We start from the raw sequence: 20616 nt of genomic DNA on the forward strand, positions 1-20616 counted from the left end.
CTGGTTGTTTAAATTGAAATCCTTGTGTGTTGAAATCCGCAACAGCAGCCATCACACCCCCAGTGATTAGAAGTCATGTAACGTGACATCAGCTAAAATAATCAAATGTCCTTATCTGTAGATAAGCCCAAATTCTGTGGTGGGCTGGTGCCCTGCCTGGGGTTTGTTTCCTGCCTTGCGCCCTGTGTTGGCTGGGATTGGCTCCAGCAGACCCCCGTGACCCTGTAGTTAGGATATAGTGGGTTGGATAATGGATGGATGGATAAGCCCAAATTGACTTCCTGCTGCAGATCAGCACAAACCATTTGAGGTCCTTTGTGCATTTAATTTGGATTTCCCTGGGCACAAGCCATGGACTACATATGTCCAAAAAGAAATTCCTGTTTCTCCAGATCAACACAAGCCATATGTGGCCATTAGTGCATCTAAGTTGGATTTCCTAGGGCACAGAAGATGAGAAACTCCTAGTGCTCCAGATCACCACAAATCTGAGGTGGGTTGAGTATTACCTCTGCACCAGCCATAGTGACATGACCTGGATGCAGCCCAGTGGAGGGAAACCCAAGGGAGTATAGTGGGATTACGGTATATCTTTGATCAGACCTGGGAAAGCTGTCCAAAAAAAAACGTACGTGTGGCTTATAAAAGAAAGTCTGCTCAGCCATTTACCACCTCAGCAGGATAAGCAGATGAAAAATCAACATTGCCCGGTGCAAGGATTTGGTATTACTAATACAAATGACAGAAAAGTATAGCATCTACATCAGGGGTGGGCAAAGTCATTCCTGGAGGGCCGCAGTGGCTGCAGGTTTTTGTTCCAACCCAGTTGCTTAATAAGAAGCACTTATTGCTCTAGAAACACTTCTGCTTCATTTTAGTTATCTTCCTCATTAAGATTGAGCCCGTATTGCTTATTTTAGTCTTAAACAGCTGCATTCTCGGTTTTTAATTGCTCCTTATTAACAATAAGATGCAAATGACAAAAGAAACCAGCAGTTATCCATTTGCTTGTTACCCTTTACACCTCTGTGTGTATTTATTGTGCACTATTTGGTTTAATTAAATACTTGGAAGGAAAGAGAAGAGAAAAAAGTGAAGGATTGAGAATTACCCATCCGTTTTACACTTCAAAGTATTTGGATGATATTCTTAGAATGGAAAAAAAATCATCTAGGATATGAGAATGACTTGACATAGCAGAGTTAAAGCACTAACAAGCCATGAAATGTAATTATTGGCAAGGATTGTTTTCTAATTAAGCAACTGGGTTGGAACAAAAACCCGCGGCCACTGCGGCCCTCCAGGAATGACTTTGCCCACCCCTGGTCTACATTATTCTAGGATTAAGAAGAGTCCTTATACTTTGAGTCTGTTAAAATTAGGCCTGAATTAAGTGCGACTGGTGGATCGAGCTAAACCTTAAACACTTGTGCGTCCATCCAGCTGCCTTTACCAAATAAGCCGACTCAAACTCGTGGCTTGGAGAGCTAAAGGTTTATCTCCCAGAGAGTAGGCTTTAAAAGAGATGATGAGTAGGCGGTGAAAGTGAACAGCAATTAAAGTAAAAATAAAAACTCAAATTCAAGCTTTTACAGCTTCCTCTGTAACTCGTAAGAAAAGTAGTAATGGACTGTTTCAGAATCAGGTGAAACTCTTCTAATTTTTCTTTGTCATTTAAAGATAGTTGCCAATATAGTGAGCAGGTGCATAAGAAACTATTCGATAATTTCATTATACCATTTGTAAAAAGCTGCAGCACATAATTAAAGATGACAAGGGGAGATGGTTTATGGAAAGATATTTTTTTTATTGATGTTGCATTCCAGCCAAATCTAGACTTCTAAAAAGTCAAGAGACTGTAAGATAATATGCCTGATGAAACGGCTTTGACAGAGCAATTTGCTTTAGCATTAAATATTCAGGAGTACAAAACCAAAAGCCAGCATAAATGGCTGTTTGATAAATAAAATGTACATATTAGTGAGCAGCTGACTGCCTTTTTTGTTTTAAATATAAATACAACACAAGCTGCCAGGTTGAAGCAGGAGTCATACAAATAAGGTGTTTGCTGGTGGCTACAAAAGCTCCAGATTCTTCAGCAAATTCTCCTCCCTAGAATAGAAAAAGAAAAAGAGAAATGGTAATGTCGCTACTGCTAAAAGACAACAACATTAAACGTTTCTTCTGGCATGTCTTCAAGAAGCAAAATGCATAGCCCACAAAAATTGTGTTTGTGTGTACACATTTATACATAATCCTCTTTAATAAAACCCCTGTGTGCGTCCAGTGTCCGTGTGTGTCTTCTGGTGAAGTGCGCATGCGCGGGGCACGGTGCGATGCTTTCAAAGCAGATACTTCAAAGGCCGCCTGACGCGTCACACAAGACAGAGAGGGCGGGACCTATAAAATATCACGCGGCCGATCCAATCGGATTTCGGTAAATGAGGTAAGACCTAAAACAGAAAACACGAAAAATCCAATCGGGTACTGAGACGCAGACACCAGCTTTCCCATTGTTGTGCAAGTGTTCACTCTGAGGATGTCAGATTTGCGATTAAGAAGCTTGGCCCGGTAAAGTGTCCGTCGTTAAAGGGGTTTTCCTAAATACAGTGAAATACGGTTAACGCTTAAGACGAAATATCGATTAACACGAAATAATACAACAGTCCTGACAAACTACTATGTATTTTCATGCATTTTTTTCTCTTAACACGAAACGAAAATCGCTTAACACGAAAAGATTTCCCTTCTGGGAATGAACAAAATACGGAAAACACCAGCTGCGCAGGCGAGATTTAAGAGGGATGTGAAATGAAAGAGAGGTGGTTTCACATGTTTCGTAGAAAGGAGGCTAACTTGGCTTTGAAATACCCTCGGAATAGCGTGTGACACGAGCCAATTTTGTTTATCTAAGCTACTTTCACCCTCCACCCCTTCAAACGCCACACAAAAACATCTCATCTCTCATCAGTTAGCTTTGGAATTCGGTGACGAGTACATCGCAGTGTGAGTAAAAATCAGTGAGTTTGGTTCGCGTTTTTTTTTCTATTTTAGAAGAATTTTTTTACGAGCACAATGGCAAAGAGCTCAGGGGGAAAGCAAACTGCTATTTCGCTTAAAATGAAGATGGAGCTTCTTAAGGCTGTTGATCAAAAACAGAAGACGAACACGGAAATCTGTAAAGATTATGATATTGCTAACTCTACATTATCAACAATACAGTAATTAAAAAAAGAGCAAATTACGTAAATGTCTGAACGGAGTAAGTTTGAGCCAGAGCGAAAACGGACGAGAACGGCCAAGCACGAGGATTTAGAGACGGCTTTACTTGTTTGGTTCAAACAAGCGAGATCTCAGAATGCTCCCATTTTTATTAAATACATGCATATATACATATCTATGTAAATAAAATGTACTCTAATAAACTTAATTTTGTTGAATATACTGTGTTTTTTTTGTAATATCCTTTAACACGAAATTCTTTTAACATGAAAAAATATTTCAGTCCCCTCAGTTTCGTGTTAAACGATTTTCACTGTATATGAATCTTCATGATATTACAATACAATGACTTTTAAAAGTGGATTTATTTTCGCGCACATTACATCAGTTGCTGGGGAGAATCTGCTGATTGCCCAGTGTTGGGACAGAAAATTAAACGCATATTACGGACAGCAAAGCCAGTATTACTGTCAAGAGAAAATTACAGGCATTTTACGGAAAAAATTTTATGAGGTAAAAGGTCCATTGCCATTTAATATAGACTGTTCCTACTAATGTTTATGGACTACTGTTCTAGCGCCCATTATTGTAACGGGCTTAATGTCTAGTACTTTATATAACCGATGGCTAGCTAACTGCTTAGCAGCTGCAATTCAGTTACAGTCATTTATTATTATTCAGTACTAATCTGAAAATGGGATGGAAACTAAAAAAATTGGATATTGAAAAGCTATTTTAAATAGGAAAAATTATAAATGCATAATTTAAATTCCCCATCAGAAAAACCCCAACTAGTTTCCCCAAATATCGCTGAAATGCTCCTTAACATCTCTGCAACCAGTAAGCCTTGATTACTCGTGATATAAAACCGTTCATTCATCAATTACCAGATCTTTAAATGTTTAAAGGCATCATTAATGGGACTCTGCATGCACAAGGAGAAGGGTGGCCTCTCGGGCTGAACAGCACGGTGAATTTGGCTCATAGCAAAATAGAGTTATGAAAATGCACTAAGTTTTCAGTTCTTTTTTTTTTTTAGCTCCTTTAATCCCTGAGGGGAGAATGTCTTTTCGCATAACTTTTAGGGGTCAGAGCATAAGGTCCCTTTCTTGTTAACCACGGTTTTGTTTAAAAACGCAGCCATTAGTTTCCGCTTTCACCGTTCATCCACCCTAATCTTGCGTTTTAAATTCCCAAACATGGAAGACTTTTCAAAACACTCTCCACATCCATTTATTTCTGAAAATGTCAGCTCTGCATTGCAACATGGATAGGTGAAAATGTAAACTTTTGAAAATGCAGGCACTAATAACACTCCTGTTATGTTCCTGCTTTTTATGTAACCTTTCTCTGATTGGATCCTGTTCTTTGCAAATTCTCATTCCCTGATTGGTAAACCTTCACGGAAGAAAACCATATTCCAACATAGCAGACGTAGAAGAGTTGCTTTCCATGGCGGTTGTTGTGCTGCTTACCTGTATCTACATTGCGTTTTGTTCGGTTTGAATGCCTCAATCATGTGCTAAAGGTAAATAATTGACCGGTCGTTACAGTTTTGTGATGAATACCATTGGCCGGTGGTGTTACCACACCATTTCAAAGATTTTTCCGCTGATGCGCACATGCCCAGTGTAACCGAAAGGATATTTCATTGTATTTTCGGTCATTTTAGTGTGGATGGAGATACTTTCAGAAGCAATGTGAAAACACTAGTGTAAACTGGGATCATTTTCATTTAAAAACATAGCAGTGTGGATGTGGCCTTAGTTGTTGTATGCCTGTGCAGTAGCTGCATATTACACAAAAGTGAGTAAAGGCACAAGAGTAGCAAGGAGGGACTCCGAGTGCATGGGCACCAACAGCGGTATACTTGCTTGCACAAGTACACTCGCATGGCGTGACGTTCAGAGGCATTCACATGAAATGTCCTTTATAGCAAAAAAAACAAAATAACGGCGTGACTGAGAGCTGTTACACCAAAAGATCAAAAAATGAGGTATGACTGTGGATTGTTACTTACTGATCATTATGTGTGTGACTTGTGCTTTACTTCTTGGACCAGGCCTCACTAGAAAGGAGTTCTGCCCTTGTCATTACTACAGCTGTCATACCAGGCTGGGTGTTATGGTATGAGTGTCAAATAGTCACCCTCCATTTCACTCCACCTTTGCCAAGACAATCAAGCCAATCTGTGTCTACAGCAGTGTCACCAATCGGCTAACATAACTGAACAGAATACTCAAATCACAAAGAATATATCGGGCTTTGAATTTCAAAAGTCACTATAAAGAGTCTGCAGACATTTCAAACGTGACATTGTGTTGAATGTTTTATTCCTATGTATGCTCCACTCCCACTGTATTCTGAGCATATCCATTTTACCGACCAATGAGGATACTTGAATTAACAGAAGTGCATTGTGATGGAACAATGCGCCTGCTTTACTATATGGAGAGACTTACTGAATGGCTGAATATATCTGAATGACTTTACGGGTAGGATGGGTCAAAGTATGCGACTGAATCACTTGACGTGTATTATGGGACAGGAGTAACGTGAAACGTTTTATGGATGTTTTGATATAGTTTGCAATTGCCCAGCATTAGCTATCATATCAAAAACTATTATCTCCTTTCTGCAAGAAAACATAATATTTTCAGCAATCACTACAAAGTACATTGCGTAAGTAACATATAAAAAATATTGTTTTGGGTTGAGTATTCCTTTAAGTAATGAACAACTGCAGTACTTCACGTTAAGGGTTTATGTTTGGATGGTAACACAACCTTGTATCAATAGAAATTTTGGGGAAGTGCATTTAGGACTGAAGCCAGGGAGCAGTTCTTTACACAGAGTTGTGGGATTCTTCAACAAATTACTGACTCATGGAGTTAAGCCAGAAACCTTGAAAACCTTTAAGAGGTATCTTGACGAGACCTTGGAATAGCTTAGCTATTACCGTATAAGTAATGGGTCTTGAAACCCAAAAAAATCGATCATAAAATAAGACCCCGACTTATATGCCCGTTCAAAAATGCCTCCAATCTCACCCCAGTTTCTCAGATGCATCGAATTTTGTTTCAGCAGCACAGTTACCAATTTCTTTCACCACTTCAACGACTTTTAATTTAAAACCAGTTTCATATTTTCTTCTAATCGAATGCTTCATCGTAGATAAGGGATGTTCTTACGATAAAGGTGTATGGAGGGTGTAAGATACAAAAAACACAAAACAGTGCAAACGTCGCTTCGCAATAGTTCAGATATTACCGTGTGGTCACGTAGACACAATACATAGAAATAAAAAACGGCCGTGTGCTCTGTGGTTACTCTCTCAGGTGGGCGTTCGCATATCATAATCTCTTGGACCAATAGCGGGAGTTTTCCGCATTCGACTTATACGATCGACATTATAAAATACCAGAAATTACATGGTAAAATCAAGCCCTGACTTATCTGTGGGAGAACTTAAAACGCGAGTATATACGGTAGCTAAATAGACAAGCTTGATGGACTAAAAGGTTTTCACTTGTTTGTTATATTTCTTATGTTCTCTGAAAACTAAACTTTGTAAATGTTGCTGTATCTAGTTATTTTAATTCTTTTGAACACCACATGGCTAATGCTGTACTGTACAATGTGAATCTGCTCTACACATTATCTATCTGATGAATTCTGACTCTTTTTGCCCTCTGTTGTCTGTTTTGTAATTGCACCCTCAGGGTAGTCTGAAGATGGGTCCTCACTGTGTAAGCTACCTAAGAGGTGAGCTTTTTGTTAAATGTGTACCTTCCAAGTGTACATTTTTCACCTAAGATTAAAAGTATGTTGAAATTTGATGATGTGCTCTCATTTCATAAGTCAGACTTTAAAACCTTCTCTCAGTTTTGCGCAGACATGAATTACATTCCCTTCCATGTATTATGTTAACAAATGTGACATTCTGAAGAGTTCTTAGCAAGCTTGTACTGCCATTCTGTACCATCATGAACATACAGTGAAGAGTAGAAAGCCATCACTCACCTCAAGAGCTGAATTTGGTTTTGTATCTGCTCGAAGACAAAGCTGTACAGTTTATCCTTTGTTAAAGTTCCATCTAGCTGAACTGAAAAAAGTAAACAAAATGAACTGCATTATATATGACCTTAAAATGGGATTCTGAAAATAGGTTTAAAAATACACATACAGAGACAGTGACTGGACCAGGAGCTGATCTAAGAATTATGACTTGTAAGGCAGCAGCGCTGACACTAACCACTACATCACTGTGCTGTTCTGAATATGCATCTATATGCTGCGGCCTGTACTGTAGTGGGCATAATAGAGCAAACAGCACTGTAAGGCAGTCTTCCAATAGTCATCCCAATCGGTGACAGTGAAGCAATATTACTGTATTTTAAATGACAAAGTACAATTAAACTAAAATGAAGCATGGCACGTGCAATATGTTGACCTTGTGCTTAAACATCCTACTGTTTTTGATAAATGACATACTACCTCATAGAGTTGGAAAAGGCGTAACGATGGGCCAAAAAGTCACCACTAACTGACTGTTCCCTCTGCAGTGGCGTGTCACTTACCCCCCCTAAACCCCCATCTAGCAGCTGTGCTCCCAGAGACGGCAATGTCAGGGACACACACTTAAATTGCGAAGTGTAGGTTCTACCACTCCTCGGCTAAATGGACAGGTGCTTACCTGAGTCCGAGCTTACTGTGTGACTGCACGTGCTGCCATTGCTGTTCTGTCAGCCATCCCCACGGTTATACTCCATGAGACAGCACAGCTGAGAAAGTTACGGAAGACTCTGGGAATTCCAAGCAGTGGGTTCCACTGCTCCAATTAAGAAGCCAGTTGCTGCTTAAGCTGCTTACTGGTGACTGGACTTACTGCTGGATACGCTGGGTGAAACATGCACCAGAAAACACTAAACAACTGAAAACAGCGATAAGTGCTTGGTTTGCAGTATTAGTCTTCACCATTAGAGATGGCTGCTATGTACTGAGTGGTGTCAAAACTAGTTTACTTCTTTCATAAGTCAAAAAAGTGGACAGCGCTACATCAAAATTAATTAAAACTTTACCTACGCATGTTCATATATGTACAATTTCACCTGTATTCCCTCCCTGTATGTACTTGCCATTATTTGTCATCCATTAATTTTCTTACTACCCAAAGACCTTTTAAAGAATAATCTTGTCAGCTGCCACTTGAACATGACATTAGAGGGCACACACCCCCATGACGTCCAGCTAGAGACATCAGTAAGCCTAATGTGCAGTACATGTCTTTGTCTTTGTGTTGTGAAAAATAAAAGTGTTAGGTTATGCATCCATTCATCTTCTAATATCGCTTTATCCTGAGCAGGGACACTGGGAAGCAAGCACAGGGCACAAGGCAGGAACAATCCCTGGGCAGGGCACCAGCCTTTTGCAGGGTGGACACACAGACACACGGGCCAATTTTGGATTACCAGTCCACCGAACCTGCATGCATTTGGACTGTGGGATGTAGGGAGAACACGCAAACTCGATGCAGGGAAGACCTGGCACATGAACCTCAGCCTACTTGTTACAAGGCAGCTGCACCACCACTGCACCACCATGCTGACCAAGAATAAACACCCACCCATCCATCCATACATTATCCAACCCGCTATATCCTAATACTGGGTCTCGGGGGGGTCTGCTGGAGCCAATCCCAGCCAACACAGGGCTCAAGGCAGGAAACAAACCCCGGGCATGGCGCCAGCTCACCGCAGGGCGCGCACACACACCCCATGGACAATTTTAGAATCACCAATGCATCTAACCTGCATGTCTTTGGACTGTGGGTGGAAACCGGAGTACCCAGAGGAAACCCACGCAGACATGGGGAGAACATGCAAACCCCATGCAGGGAGGACCCGGGAAGCTAACGCAGATCTCCTAACTGTGAGGCAGCAGCGCTACCCACTGCGCCACCGTGCCACCAAGAATATACACGGATGCTGGAATTAGATAGATAGATACTTTATTAATCCCAAGGGGAAATTCACAATTATTTTTTATTTATTAATTATTTATACTGTATGTGTTCCCAGTACCTAAGCAACTGTTTTAACTGCTTCTAAATTACAGATCATGATCATTTCAAAGTAACAAATCCATTAGTCAGTCCTAGGTTTAGTCCTGTTAAGGCACCAAATTGATTCTGGGTTAAAAATGGCTTTCCCAAGTATTCACAATCACAATGTATGAACACAAACAGGTTAAGAGGTGGTAATGTTAAGACTAAAAAAAATCATGCTTACTGTACTTACCCACATCAACACAATTATCCTCCATAATTCTTTTATGTTTCACATACATGGGCCAAACATGGCCATCAAACAGACCCGGTGGATCAGGCACCAAATAATTTCTTGAACTAAAATGAAGTAAAACATACACAGAGTTAGGAACACCAGGATGAAACAAATCCAAGTGAAAAAAGAGAAGTTAAAAACAATTAAAAGTGCAAGTGTTCACTTAAAAAAAAGATCCACATACTGACCTTCTCCTCTTTTTACATTCTTCGTATGGAATGGAAAGAAAAAAACGCTGGTTGAAAACTTCGATCAGAGGTCTGCAGAAATTAAAAAGGCACACACTCAGACTGAAAATTGTTATGCTACCTGACACTTCTTTGTATTGGTTTCATTATATTGGCATTAAAATACTTTAGTTTGTCAAAGCTGCAATATAAAAACATCTTTTTAAAGAATTGTTTACTGTGTCTGAACTTTCTCAAAAGGCATTAATAAGATCATCCTGTTCAGGATTGGTTTATGCCTTGCAGCAGATGCTGACAGACTATATGTAGTCCCCATACTGGAACAGGCCGGTTTGGACAATGATTTGTAATCCATGACCTGTAACTGAATACCAGTTTTTACAACTAGATTATTTTCATTTAAGCATGAAGTAAACATTTTGGGGGGAAAAAAAGAAGAAATAAAGGGTTGGTGCAGTTGTTGCCTCGCAGATCCAAGATCTTGGGTTATGTGCAGGACTGGGTCCTTGTCCATGCGTAATCTGCATTTGTAAAGATTTTACTCCCACATACCAAAAACATTATTGTAGGTTAATTGGCTCTGCATAAGTGAGGCTGTGTGTGTGCATACGTATGCTATGTAATGGACTGCTGTCCCATCCCAGGATGGTTCCAACCATGCACCCAGTTTTGTGAGGACTGGCCCTGGACACTGGATTTTATTGATTTGTTTAATTGATGCACTGCACTGTTTCACCTTGGAGTTGTTATATAAAAGCACTAGCACTTTGTACCATACTCTTGCTGAGACTGTTTGTGTCCTTATTTACCCAGGCTCATCTCGATTCATGACTATCGACGGGTTCGGGTTGAAGTGTTGCCAGGGGCTGTGGAGCCAACCCGAACCGTCACCGGCAGCACAGGGAAACAATGCATGTTGGGCCAACTGGATACTCTAAATCACTCCAGTGTAGGGGTGCATGTGCCTGTAGTTGATTCCTGCCTTGCATCTGGTGTTACTGGATAGTCCATCACGCAGTACCCTAAATTAGATTAAGAGGGTTTGAGAATGTATGTATGTATGCGTGTGTGTGTATGTATATATTATCCCATCAGTTTTCTAAACCTGCTTATGCAGAGCAGGATCGAGGGAGGGTGAAACCTATTCCAGCAATCTTTGGTTGTAAGGCAGGAATAATCCCTGGACAGAGCACCAGTCCATCACAAGTTGAACACACACACACACATATATATCAGGGGGCAAATTAACATCGCCAGTTCACCTAATTGACATGTTTTTGGACTGGAGCCCCAGTAGGAAAGCCACATTTCCTTGTTGTGATGCAGTTGCACTACCACTGTGCCACCCCTATATTCTGTTGTGTTCATTTATATATGACACACATATTCATAATATTACATACTCATATATATGCTTCTTAAAAAATATCCAGATTGTGTTTAAAGGGAAGTCTAAGTGTTTGAAGAAAATAATCACATACAATCTTTTGAAGAGACACTCTCAAAATGTATTATCTTCTTTGAACTAACTTTAGATGCGGTACACTTACTATAATTTAGGAATGCAGCAAAGACTTAAACTTTCCACATCGTTGGGTTGTAGAAATAAGGATTCAAAGTTCAACTTTTAGTTACTCACCTGTAGGTGTAAAGCAGAAACCCCTCCACAATAAGAATGTGGACACTTTCATCTTCATCATGAGATCCCGGTAGAGTTTCAGCATTAGATGTATTGTTCACCCCATGCGAGCGTTCAAACTTCACTGGATTTTCAACCCATTGGCGAATGGTGGCCACCATTGCCTCCATATCCAATGCAGAGATGACTGTAAATCGGAATTCATAAATAAAGCAGACACTAATTACGGAGGATAGTTCAATTGAACCTAATGGGTTTAAGTCACAGACATTTCATAGTAATCACATTATTCATTATCTTAAAAGAAAACAATTTTAAAACTTACTGAGGAAAAAAAAAAATGAAGAATTCAGAAATATTCACTCAATCTCCTGTCAACCAGCTTGGCCTGGTTTGCTAGATACCTCACAGCTGTAGGCCGAAATCCCACCTCTGGCTGACTTTGCACCTGAACAAGTCTGTACTTTAGCAGTAAGAGTAAGGTCTCATAAAAAGAAGCTTTGGGTTGATGTTTGCAAATAAAGGCACTGTATAAACTTTAGAAATTTTCCTGCTGGTATGCTACTGCTTTGCTTTTGTGTATAACAAAACTCTTAAGAAAAGCTTGTAGGAGAATGAAGAGCATGAAGGATGTGTTGTATCTGTGCAGTCCTGCTCCAGACCATGGAGACTTAATAAGTTCACCGTAAAGCAATTTTTGGTACTAAATGCGTGGCCACCTATTGTTCAGATTGGACGCCATAATGATTTGTGCCCATTTTTCTCAACCAATAACCAATAAATTGATTGAATTATTCACTGATTATAGGGTCACTTGAAATTTATTTACACTGAAGGGGCAGACACTGGAGGCCATAAAAAAAAAAAATTTAAATATTTAGAAGTGAATTTCAGTTTTGAAAAGGGTGTTTAACTTTATAAAACATTGTTTAAATGATGTGCAACTCCTCTCGTTAAAACACCTTGGACGAAAGTAACAGTACTATAAAATCCATCCATCCATTATCCAACCTGCTACATCCTAACACAGGGTCACGGGGGTCTGCTGGAGCCAATCCCAGCCAACACAGGGCGCAAGGCAGGAACCAATCTTGGGCAGGGCACCAACCCACCGCAGGGCACACACACACACACACACACACCAAGCACAATTTAGGATCGCCAATGCACCTAACCTGCATGTCTTTGGACTTTGGAAGGAAACCCACGCAGACACGGGGAAAACATGCAAACTCCACGCAGAGCGGACCCGGGAAGCAAACCCAGGTCTCCTTACTGCGAGGCAGCAGCGCTACCCACTGCACCACCCCATACTATAAAATAAACCTTCCAAATATTTTTCCAGAGAGAAAAATGCATTATATGAGCAACAATATATAAAAAGCAATCATATAACCCTTATTTGGAAAAGTCACGCATTATAAACAGTAGGGAGTAAGTAATCCTGCACTGAGCCTTTCCACTCTTCTATACTGTGTTGCCAATAATCCCACTTACTTTGTGGATCTGCTCAAGCTCTTCTTGCAGATGTTGGTTGTTTTCTTAATGTGTAAACAATTTTCACCAACAGGCGAACTTTCAAGGGGTCCTAATAAATCTGCACAACTAAAGTGATAAGCCACACCTCAACTTTGGCCAAAAGAGGAAGGATTTAAGATTAGCCTTATCTTAACGCACTTTACAATTACCACCATTAAGTGGCTTAACCAACCAATTTAAACAGAGAATCATTCACATCTAGAGATTAACCCTGTCTACAGTGTAGGGTGTTTTCTTTTATTATTAAATACTTAATTGGCTGACACATTTATCCAGGGTGATACAATTGATTACATTTGTTTTGTTTTGTTTTTTGTTTCCCCAATTGCAGTAAAGAAAGGCAGGTGCAATGACTTGCTCGTGGTCACACAGTATCAGTAGCAGGATCTCATTCACAACCTCAGGGTCTTAAGTCCAAAGTCTGAACCACTACACTAGCCAGCCCTAGTGAATTTTATCTTAAAAATATAACAAATTACTGTATGTGAACATTTTGTGAATGCCTTGGGAAACTTGTAAGGTGACCTCCCAAAGCACTAATAAGGCCAAAGAAATATAAAAAGGTGTTTATTAACAAAATAAAAACACAAGGAAGGGAATTCAAGTAACAAAGCAGATAAAAACCAAAGCTCCAGCTCCTCCTGTGGGGCTAACTATACAGGTCTTACACCTTTATCTATCAGGTGGAGTGCGTTATTCAGTTTCCCGCATCTAAATTACAGTACAATCCTGCTGTCTTCACCTTCTGCACTTTTTCCTATCACCTCTGGTTATTGAATACAGTTGAGCCCTCGCCGTACCAAACCTCCTAACTCCAACTTTTCCAGAAAGGGTTTTTGTGTCCCACAGTTGACACCCAAGATCAGAACCAGACTCTGGAACATCAGGGACTGTCCTCTTAGAGCTCCATCCAGAAGCCCCAAATGTACTTCCACTAAAGGACTGGACAACTTCCAAATTACCTATCCATTTCAAAAGGTAGCAGGGAGCCATGTATAATGTAACCACAATGTGCCCATGTTGTGTGCTTGCCAATTCTAATTTTTCCTACATAAAAATAAACCAAATTGAAAAGTCAGACATAAAAAACAAAACATTGTGACCCTTAACAGCTAGAATGGTCTATCCTCCTTTTTAAGAAGAAAGAGCAGAGGAATACATATGTAGCATATCAGCAATATTTTAATCCTGGTCAGGTTTCTTAAAACTTTATAATTCTCAAAATAATAAAAAAATAACTCAGTCAGTCATTTTCCAACCCGTTATATCCTAACACAGGGTCACAGGGGTCCGCTGGAGCCAATCCCTGCTAACACAGGGCGCAAGGCAGGAACAAATCCCGGGCAGGGTGCCAGCCCACTGCAGATACTAAAAAGTGTAGTGCTTTATTCGTTTTTTTTATTCTAAGCCAACGTTACCCATTTCCAAAACTGGCCTATCCTTGTTGGGAAAGCCAGAGTCAATTTGAGGTTCAGGCAGAAAGCTGTATTTTATATAGTGCCTTTATAAAGTGAGCATCATACCCGAAGGTACCTTACATATACTGTATATGTACAATTGTTTTCATGGGGAGAGCAAGTCAGCAGAAGAAGAAGACGACCCAGCAGTCTTTAATTTTTTTCCTGTCCAGCTTTTGAGTCACTAGACCACACTATCTGCATTGCATTTACATATATACTATGGGTTACAGAGACTTAAATATACAGTAATTAAAAAATGTTTACTTCAAAACAGCCCAGCAGCTTACCATCATACTGCTTAAATCCATCTTCACCAACTCCAATTTGATCTTGGGGCTGAAATAAACATCAATAAAAAATACACTTGTGCAAGGTCTGGCATAAAGCAAAAGTGTCTTTAGGAATGCTATGGAAATCATGAATTTTTTGCTGTTAGGTGAACAGCTACTTATGTATATAGTTAGTTAATTATAGCAATATTGTTAACTATGTAATTTTACCATATTTAACCCAATCCTAAAAAATAACTAGTCTGTAATGTTCATGCAGCTGAACTTAATTTCTTTAGTGTGTGATTTGGGGACTTCTCCAATCCAGGATATCTTCTAGGTAGCCCACCACCCTGTAACAGGATACGCACGTCTGCAAATTGAATAGATGGATGGTTTAGATTTGGAGGTGACTGGATGGAGCCGATTACCAGGTGATCCGTCAGTTTATTACTGAGCATATTTGCATGCCTTAAAGCATGTGTTTAAATGGTGGAAGAAAACTGAAATTACTGAAAGAAACCTTCAGCACAGACAAAACACACAAACGTCAAATGGAAAGCACCCCAGCTGACAACAGGACAGCATACGCTTTCAAATAAAAAGTTGCATCAAAATGGGCCTTACAATGGACTGGTGTCTTTTTCAGGCTGGCTTAAACGTTCTGTCTAATGCTGCCTGGATAGGCTTCGGCTTCTCACTGTCCTATACTGGAAAAAGCAGGTCCAAGAATTGATAGATAGATAGTTAGAATTGTTATATTAGAAGGAAACAGCAACTAGCATAAATTATTTTTTCCCCTAAAAGTAAAAAAAAAAAAAAAAAAAAGGAACGGTCACAATGACTAATTTCTTACACATCGCCGTGGTACAATGTTTTCCACACTTCTACCACATGAATGACTCCGAGTCAAGTTTTACATTCCGCCGTGTTAACCAGGGGTCCTCAGTCACAGCCCTGGAGGATCTCAGTTGTCTGCAGATTTTCCATTCCAACCAGTTTCCTAGTTAGAAGACTGTCCTTGCTTATAATGAAATTTATTATGGCTTGGTAGTGCTTTCGTTCACCCAAGACAAACATTAATATATCGTCAAGCAGGTGTCCACAGTGACAGTCCCAGAGGGATGCGGCGACTGCAGTTTTTCATTTCAACCAATTTTCTTAATTAGAACCTTTTCACTTACTGCTAACACAATGTGTGTTTTTTTGGGTGCAATTTTAGTTAACTCACTTATTACAGCCGAGAACACTTTATTGCTTATTTTAGTTTCTTACATCTGCTTTTAGGTTTTAATTTTTTCCTGTTTTCTTAACCAGCCACAATTTAATAAAAAAAAAATGCTAATAAGAAAGAAGCCACCAACTTTCTGGCTAAGTTGGCTCCGTTATGCATGATGAATTATCAGTGTTAATAAAATGTTTAGAGAAAAAACTGACACTATGAAGTGCAAATCTCTTCCGGTCCACAAAATGCATAGATAATGTCCTCAGGAAAGAAAACTCAATAATGTAATTAAAATCTGTCTTGGATGAATGAAAGCACTGCCAAGCCATTGAATTGAATACTAAGTTTCATTACCAGCAAGGACTGTCTTTTAATAGGACACCTGTTGAAAACCTGCAGCCAGTGTGGTGGTCTCCAGGACCGTGATTGAGGACCCCGGCACTAAGCCATATTGGCTATGTTACAAGTACCACAGCTGAACAACTTTTTCTTTCGCGGTGACAAAGAAAAACGATGTAGTGCCTTCGCCGAGTGAGCACCATATCAACATACATCTGAAATAGGAGTAGAAGTTAGCACTGTTGCTAGCAGCGTATAGAAGTCTCAAGGCAGGGTTGTAATACTCGCTGCTCATGGCACAGGAACAGTGGTAATGTGTTGCATATTGATTAGCACATGCAAGATAAGAATGCACATGACAATAACGAACCGATGAAGCTATAAATTTACTTTCCATAGTGCATAAGCAAGTGCTTTAAATGGCAGGCAGCAAATTAGTGTATGTGGTTGAACCAGTCACCTTGCACTTTACAGTCCAGCTAAAAGCTAAGCTATTCTTGGCCATATAATAAGCACCATGGCCTTTATACTGATAGATAGATAGATAGATACTTTATTAATCCCAAGGGGAAATTCACATACTCCAGCCGCAGCATACTGCTAAAGAACAGTATTAAATTAAAGAGTGATAACAATGCAGGTATACAGACAGACAATAACTTTGTATAATTTTAACGTTTACGGGGTGGAATTGAAGAATACTAACTTCTACTCCTACTTCAGATGTATGTAATACTACGGTACTTTCCATCCATCAATCCATTTTTTTTCAAACTTGCTTAGTTCATACAGTGTTGGCGATTGGGAGCTTATCAATTCAGCATTAGATTAAAGCCGAGAATGATTCCTGAATGGAAGGTGAATCCATATTGTGGCACACTCATGTACATAGCCACACTTCCTCCCATCTGGCCAGTTAAAAGATGCCTGGCAATCTATCAAGATAGATTTAAGAAAGAGGATTCATTTTATTTAATGATCTTCCACTGCAAACACCATTCTGTGCCATTACACACTCTTAGAAATAAAGGTGCTGGCACAGAGGAGCCATTTTTTTATTTTCAAAAGAATCCTCCACATGAAGGTTCCAGAAACAAGCCTTTGTGTATTTAGAACCGTAACAGGCTCCATAAATAGCCAGGAATAGCTGATAACGATTTGTGAAATGCCAATGGGTTCCTGATTTATAAAGGACTCTCGCTGAATACAATATTCCAGGCTTTGTTGGTCTTTTATTATCCTGCCAGGTACCCTAACTGTCTGTTTTGTCCACATATTAGGAATCTGTACAAAGCCCAAAGGACCATTTCCCTATGTAAAGAACCCCCTTCCCAGAATGAAATGCTGCTTTGCCAAGCAATGGTTCTCAAAGACCTACACGATCCAGTAAAATGCCATTAAGGAACAATTATTTTTAAGAGTGCAGGTGTGCCACTTGTTTCCATATTTCTGCAATGGGAACACTTGTGACAGAAGCGACCAGCTCAAGGTCAAATAATGATTCAGAGGTGGGGATTCAATAGACATTTTGTGTTTTACAGCTCAGACTATTAAACAGAAGGCATGCAAATATAATGTCAATAAACTGGTATTCTCGCAGCCTTTAGCCATGCTCAGGCTTCTTCTGAACAGGATCCCCATACCAGATTGTTGTGCCAATTTGGAGCCCCTTTTTTTTTTTTTTTACTAATAATACAAAAGTCAACATGAGTAAAACTTTTTAACGTGGGTCGCTGTTAAAAGTCGAAGTAAAATGAGTGACGTGCAGACTGTGAATTATAACTTACTAAATTTACTCCTAACGTTCAAGTTCGCTATGCAATATTTTACGTATTATAGACGAAATTCAAGGTCATCCTAATTGGCTTCCTTACAAATCTGATTCAAACACATTGTTGTCTCCGTTTCACAAACAATACATACAGTACAACTAATAGAAAATGTACGCTTACCTTAAAGAAGTCATCCTGGTGCACCACGCAGCAGTTCGGCAAGCTTTTAATCAACCTGTTGGTGAGGGTCGTTTTCCCACCATTTGTTACGCTGAAAAGAATTAAGGCAAAAAAAAAAATGCAGTCATAATTGAGTAATAAAAAAGTCGGAGTAATGCGAAAATAGGAAAATTCGTCTATATAAATATTTATTCCAAAATATGTTCAAACATGGCGATCGCACAGCTGCGCGTCGCCCAACGTTGTAACAATTGATTAAAACGCAAGATATAGGAAACAAATGAACCTCCCGTGTTGTGGTAAAAAAAATTATCGGAGGCCTCAAAGGAACATGCTTAAGATTTTTTTTTCGTTAAATCACTTCCCTAAAACTTAAAATCCAGTAATCAATCATTTTACCGGTAACAGAATACTTCATACACGATTTGAAAAAGCGACCTGAATTGCCGCGCGATGCAAGAAAAGCAAAGCTTCTAATTCTGTCTATAATTTTGCAATCAAACTGTCTTTTTTTTTTATTGTACACATTTCCTTTTCACCATTCTCATGGCGCCACCTCCACGTGTTTAATGGCAGACGAGCCTAGCGCCCTCGCCCTGCCCCAGCTTCATGCCAGGCTACTTTGTCGCTGCCAGTCACTCCGCGCTCCCTTTCCATTCGCAGTTCAGTTCATTCAGTAACTCACCCGCCAATCCCAACGATGTACTTCATCCTGATGATATCGATTTCACCGAGGTAGGGAGTGATGGATTAGAAGTGAACAAAACACTTGAAAGCCGAAAAGATATCGATCTTAGATATCCGGGTGATGAGGACGGAGATCGAAACGAAGAAAGTTAAAAAAAGGGAAGGTAAAGTAAATGTCAACTACTTATTTGCTCCATAGCTGTAAGCGACGGTGGAGTAAATTTCGAGGTGTCACTTGTCTGCAGCGCTGTGGCCGGAAAGAACGGCTCTCCTTGCGATCCCTCGCAGATACTGTAGCTCGGGAACTGATTGGCCACTTAAATATGATCGCGCCTCTGCGTCACGGCCAATGACAGCCTAGACAAACCGCCTTGCCTTCTCTGTTATTTTTTTATTTTTTTTTCCAATCACACTCTGCTATTTATATTTTCACTGTTTTGGTAGAGTATTGCCAAGTCGCTGTGGATGACATTCCACTTGCACTGACCAACCCCGAGGGTCGCCAGTGGGCAGTTCAGCCACAATCGGGTGTGTACGCCTTGAGCCAGACGAGGAAGGGAATACATGTGTGCTGCTGTCTGTCATGTGCTTCTGTATAAAAGCCTCTTTCACGGCAGTTAAAAAAAAGCGGAAAAAGAGCGATCGATGGGACACATGTATCGCTCCTGTGCATTCTACGAGAATAAATCGAATTCCGAAAAAGACAAATGGGTGGCTAGACAATTTATTATTACCATTCGGTTAAACCCCATTTACATTTATTACTTTATAAAGACTAAATCATTTTAATCAGCAACATCTTTTCAGCATTCCACCGAGCTCTCTGCCTGTTGTAATTATACCACACAAAAAGTAAACAACAGTGGGTGCACGATCAGATCCAAGGCTGGACCGCAATGCCAGCCTATTCTGTGGCACACCCACACTGCCAAATTTCAGCGTTTTCCTCTGTCTGAAAAGTACTGGATGGTTGAATGAAAAACAAATCCAGGGAAAATAGCATAATTGTTTGGATCTGTTTTTCACCCATCCATCCATCCAACTTCTTTTAGGATTGTAGGTAGTGGCTGCCTGCTCTACAGTACATTTACATTTACTTTATTTGCATAGCAAACACTTTTATTTTACATTAACATTAGGTTTCCTCCCACTGTCCAAAGACATGCAGGTTAGGTGCATTAGCGATCCTAAATTTCCCTAGTGTGTGTGTGTGCCCTCTGCAGTGGACTGGTGCCCTGCCTGGGGTTTGTTCCTGCCTTACGTCCTGTGCTGGCTGGGATTGGCTCCAGCGGACCCCCGTGACCCTGTGTTAGGATATAGCAGGTTGGAAAATGACTGACTTAGCAGACACTCTTATCCAAAGTGACTTACAAAAGAGGTCAAGATAATCAAGTAACATCAGCCTCTTTGGGAACAAGTGGAACAGGACAAAGTTACAAAAGTGAAAAGCTCAAAACAAAATATAAGCAAGTTACAATTCCTAGATTTATGAAACCTAACAGCTATCATTTGGAAATTTTTAAGGAAGTCTTCAAACGTTTCTTGAACACAATGTGGGAGTCAGAGTTTCGAATGGAGGTTAGCAGCTTGTTTCACCAGCCAGGAGCTACACACGAAGAGAGTCTGGACTGAGATTTGATACCATGCAGAACTGGCATCAGTTGACACCATTCATTAACAGACCTGAGTGGTTGAGAAGCATCAGAGGAACTCATGATTGTCTCCACCAATATTGGTGCCAACCCGTTGACT

General features: G+C 40.0%; 1 protein-coding gene across 2 annotated transcripts; it reads right to left on the bottom strand.

Annotated features, from left to right (window-relative positions):
* Window positions 1-1786: 1786 nt before the first annotated feature.
* On the bottom strand, window positions 1787-19154 carry mibp2 (muscle-specific beta 1 integrin binding protein 2). Of its 2 annotated transcripts, XM_028823694.2 has the most exons (8): window positions 18863-19154; window positions 18178-18268; window positions 14680-14728; window positions 11394-11580; window positions 9755-9826; window positions 9522-9628; window positions 7246-7327; window positions 1787-2112 (listed from the first exon to the last, which is right to left on the bottom strand). In XM_028823694.2, exons 1-8 carry the CDS (start codon window positions 18886-18888, stop codon window positions 2076-2078), a joined length of 651 nt encoding a protein of 216 aa, XP_028679527.1. In that variant the 5' UTR covers window positions 18889-19154; the 3' UTR covers window positions 1787-2075. The 2 variants fall into 2 exon arrangements, with proteins under 2 accessions (XP_028679527.1, XP_028679528.1); XM_028823695.2 differs by lacking the exons at window positions 14680-14728; window positions 18863-19154.
* Window positions 19155-20616: the final 1462 nt, after the last annotated feature.

The sequence above is a fragment of the Erpetoichthys calabaricus genome, chromosome 17, assembly GCF_900747795.2.
Source record: "Erpetoichthys calabaricus chromosome 17, fErpCal1.3, whole genome shotgun sequence".
NCBI classification, from domain to species: domain Eukaryota; kingdom Metazoa; phylum Chordata; class Cladistia; order Polypteriformes; family Polypteridae; genus Erpetoichthys; species Erpetoichthys calabaricus.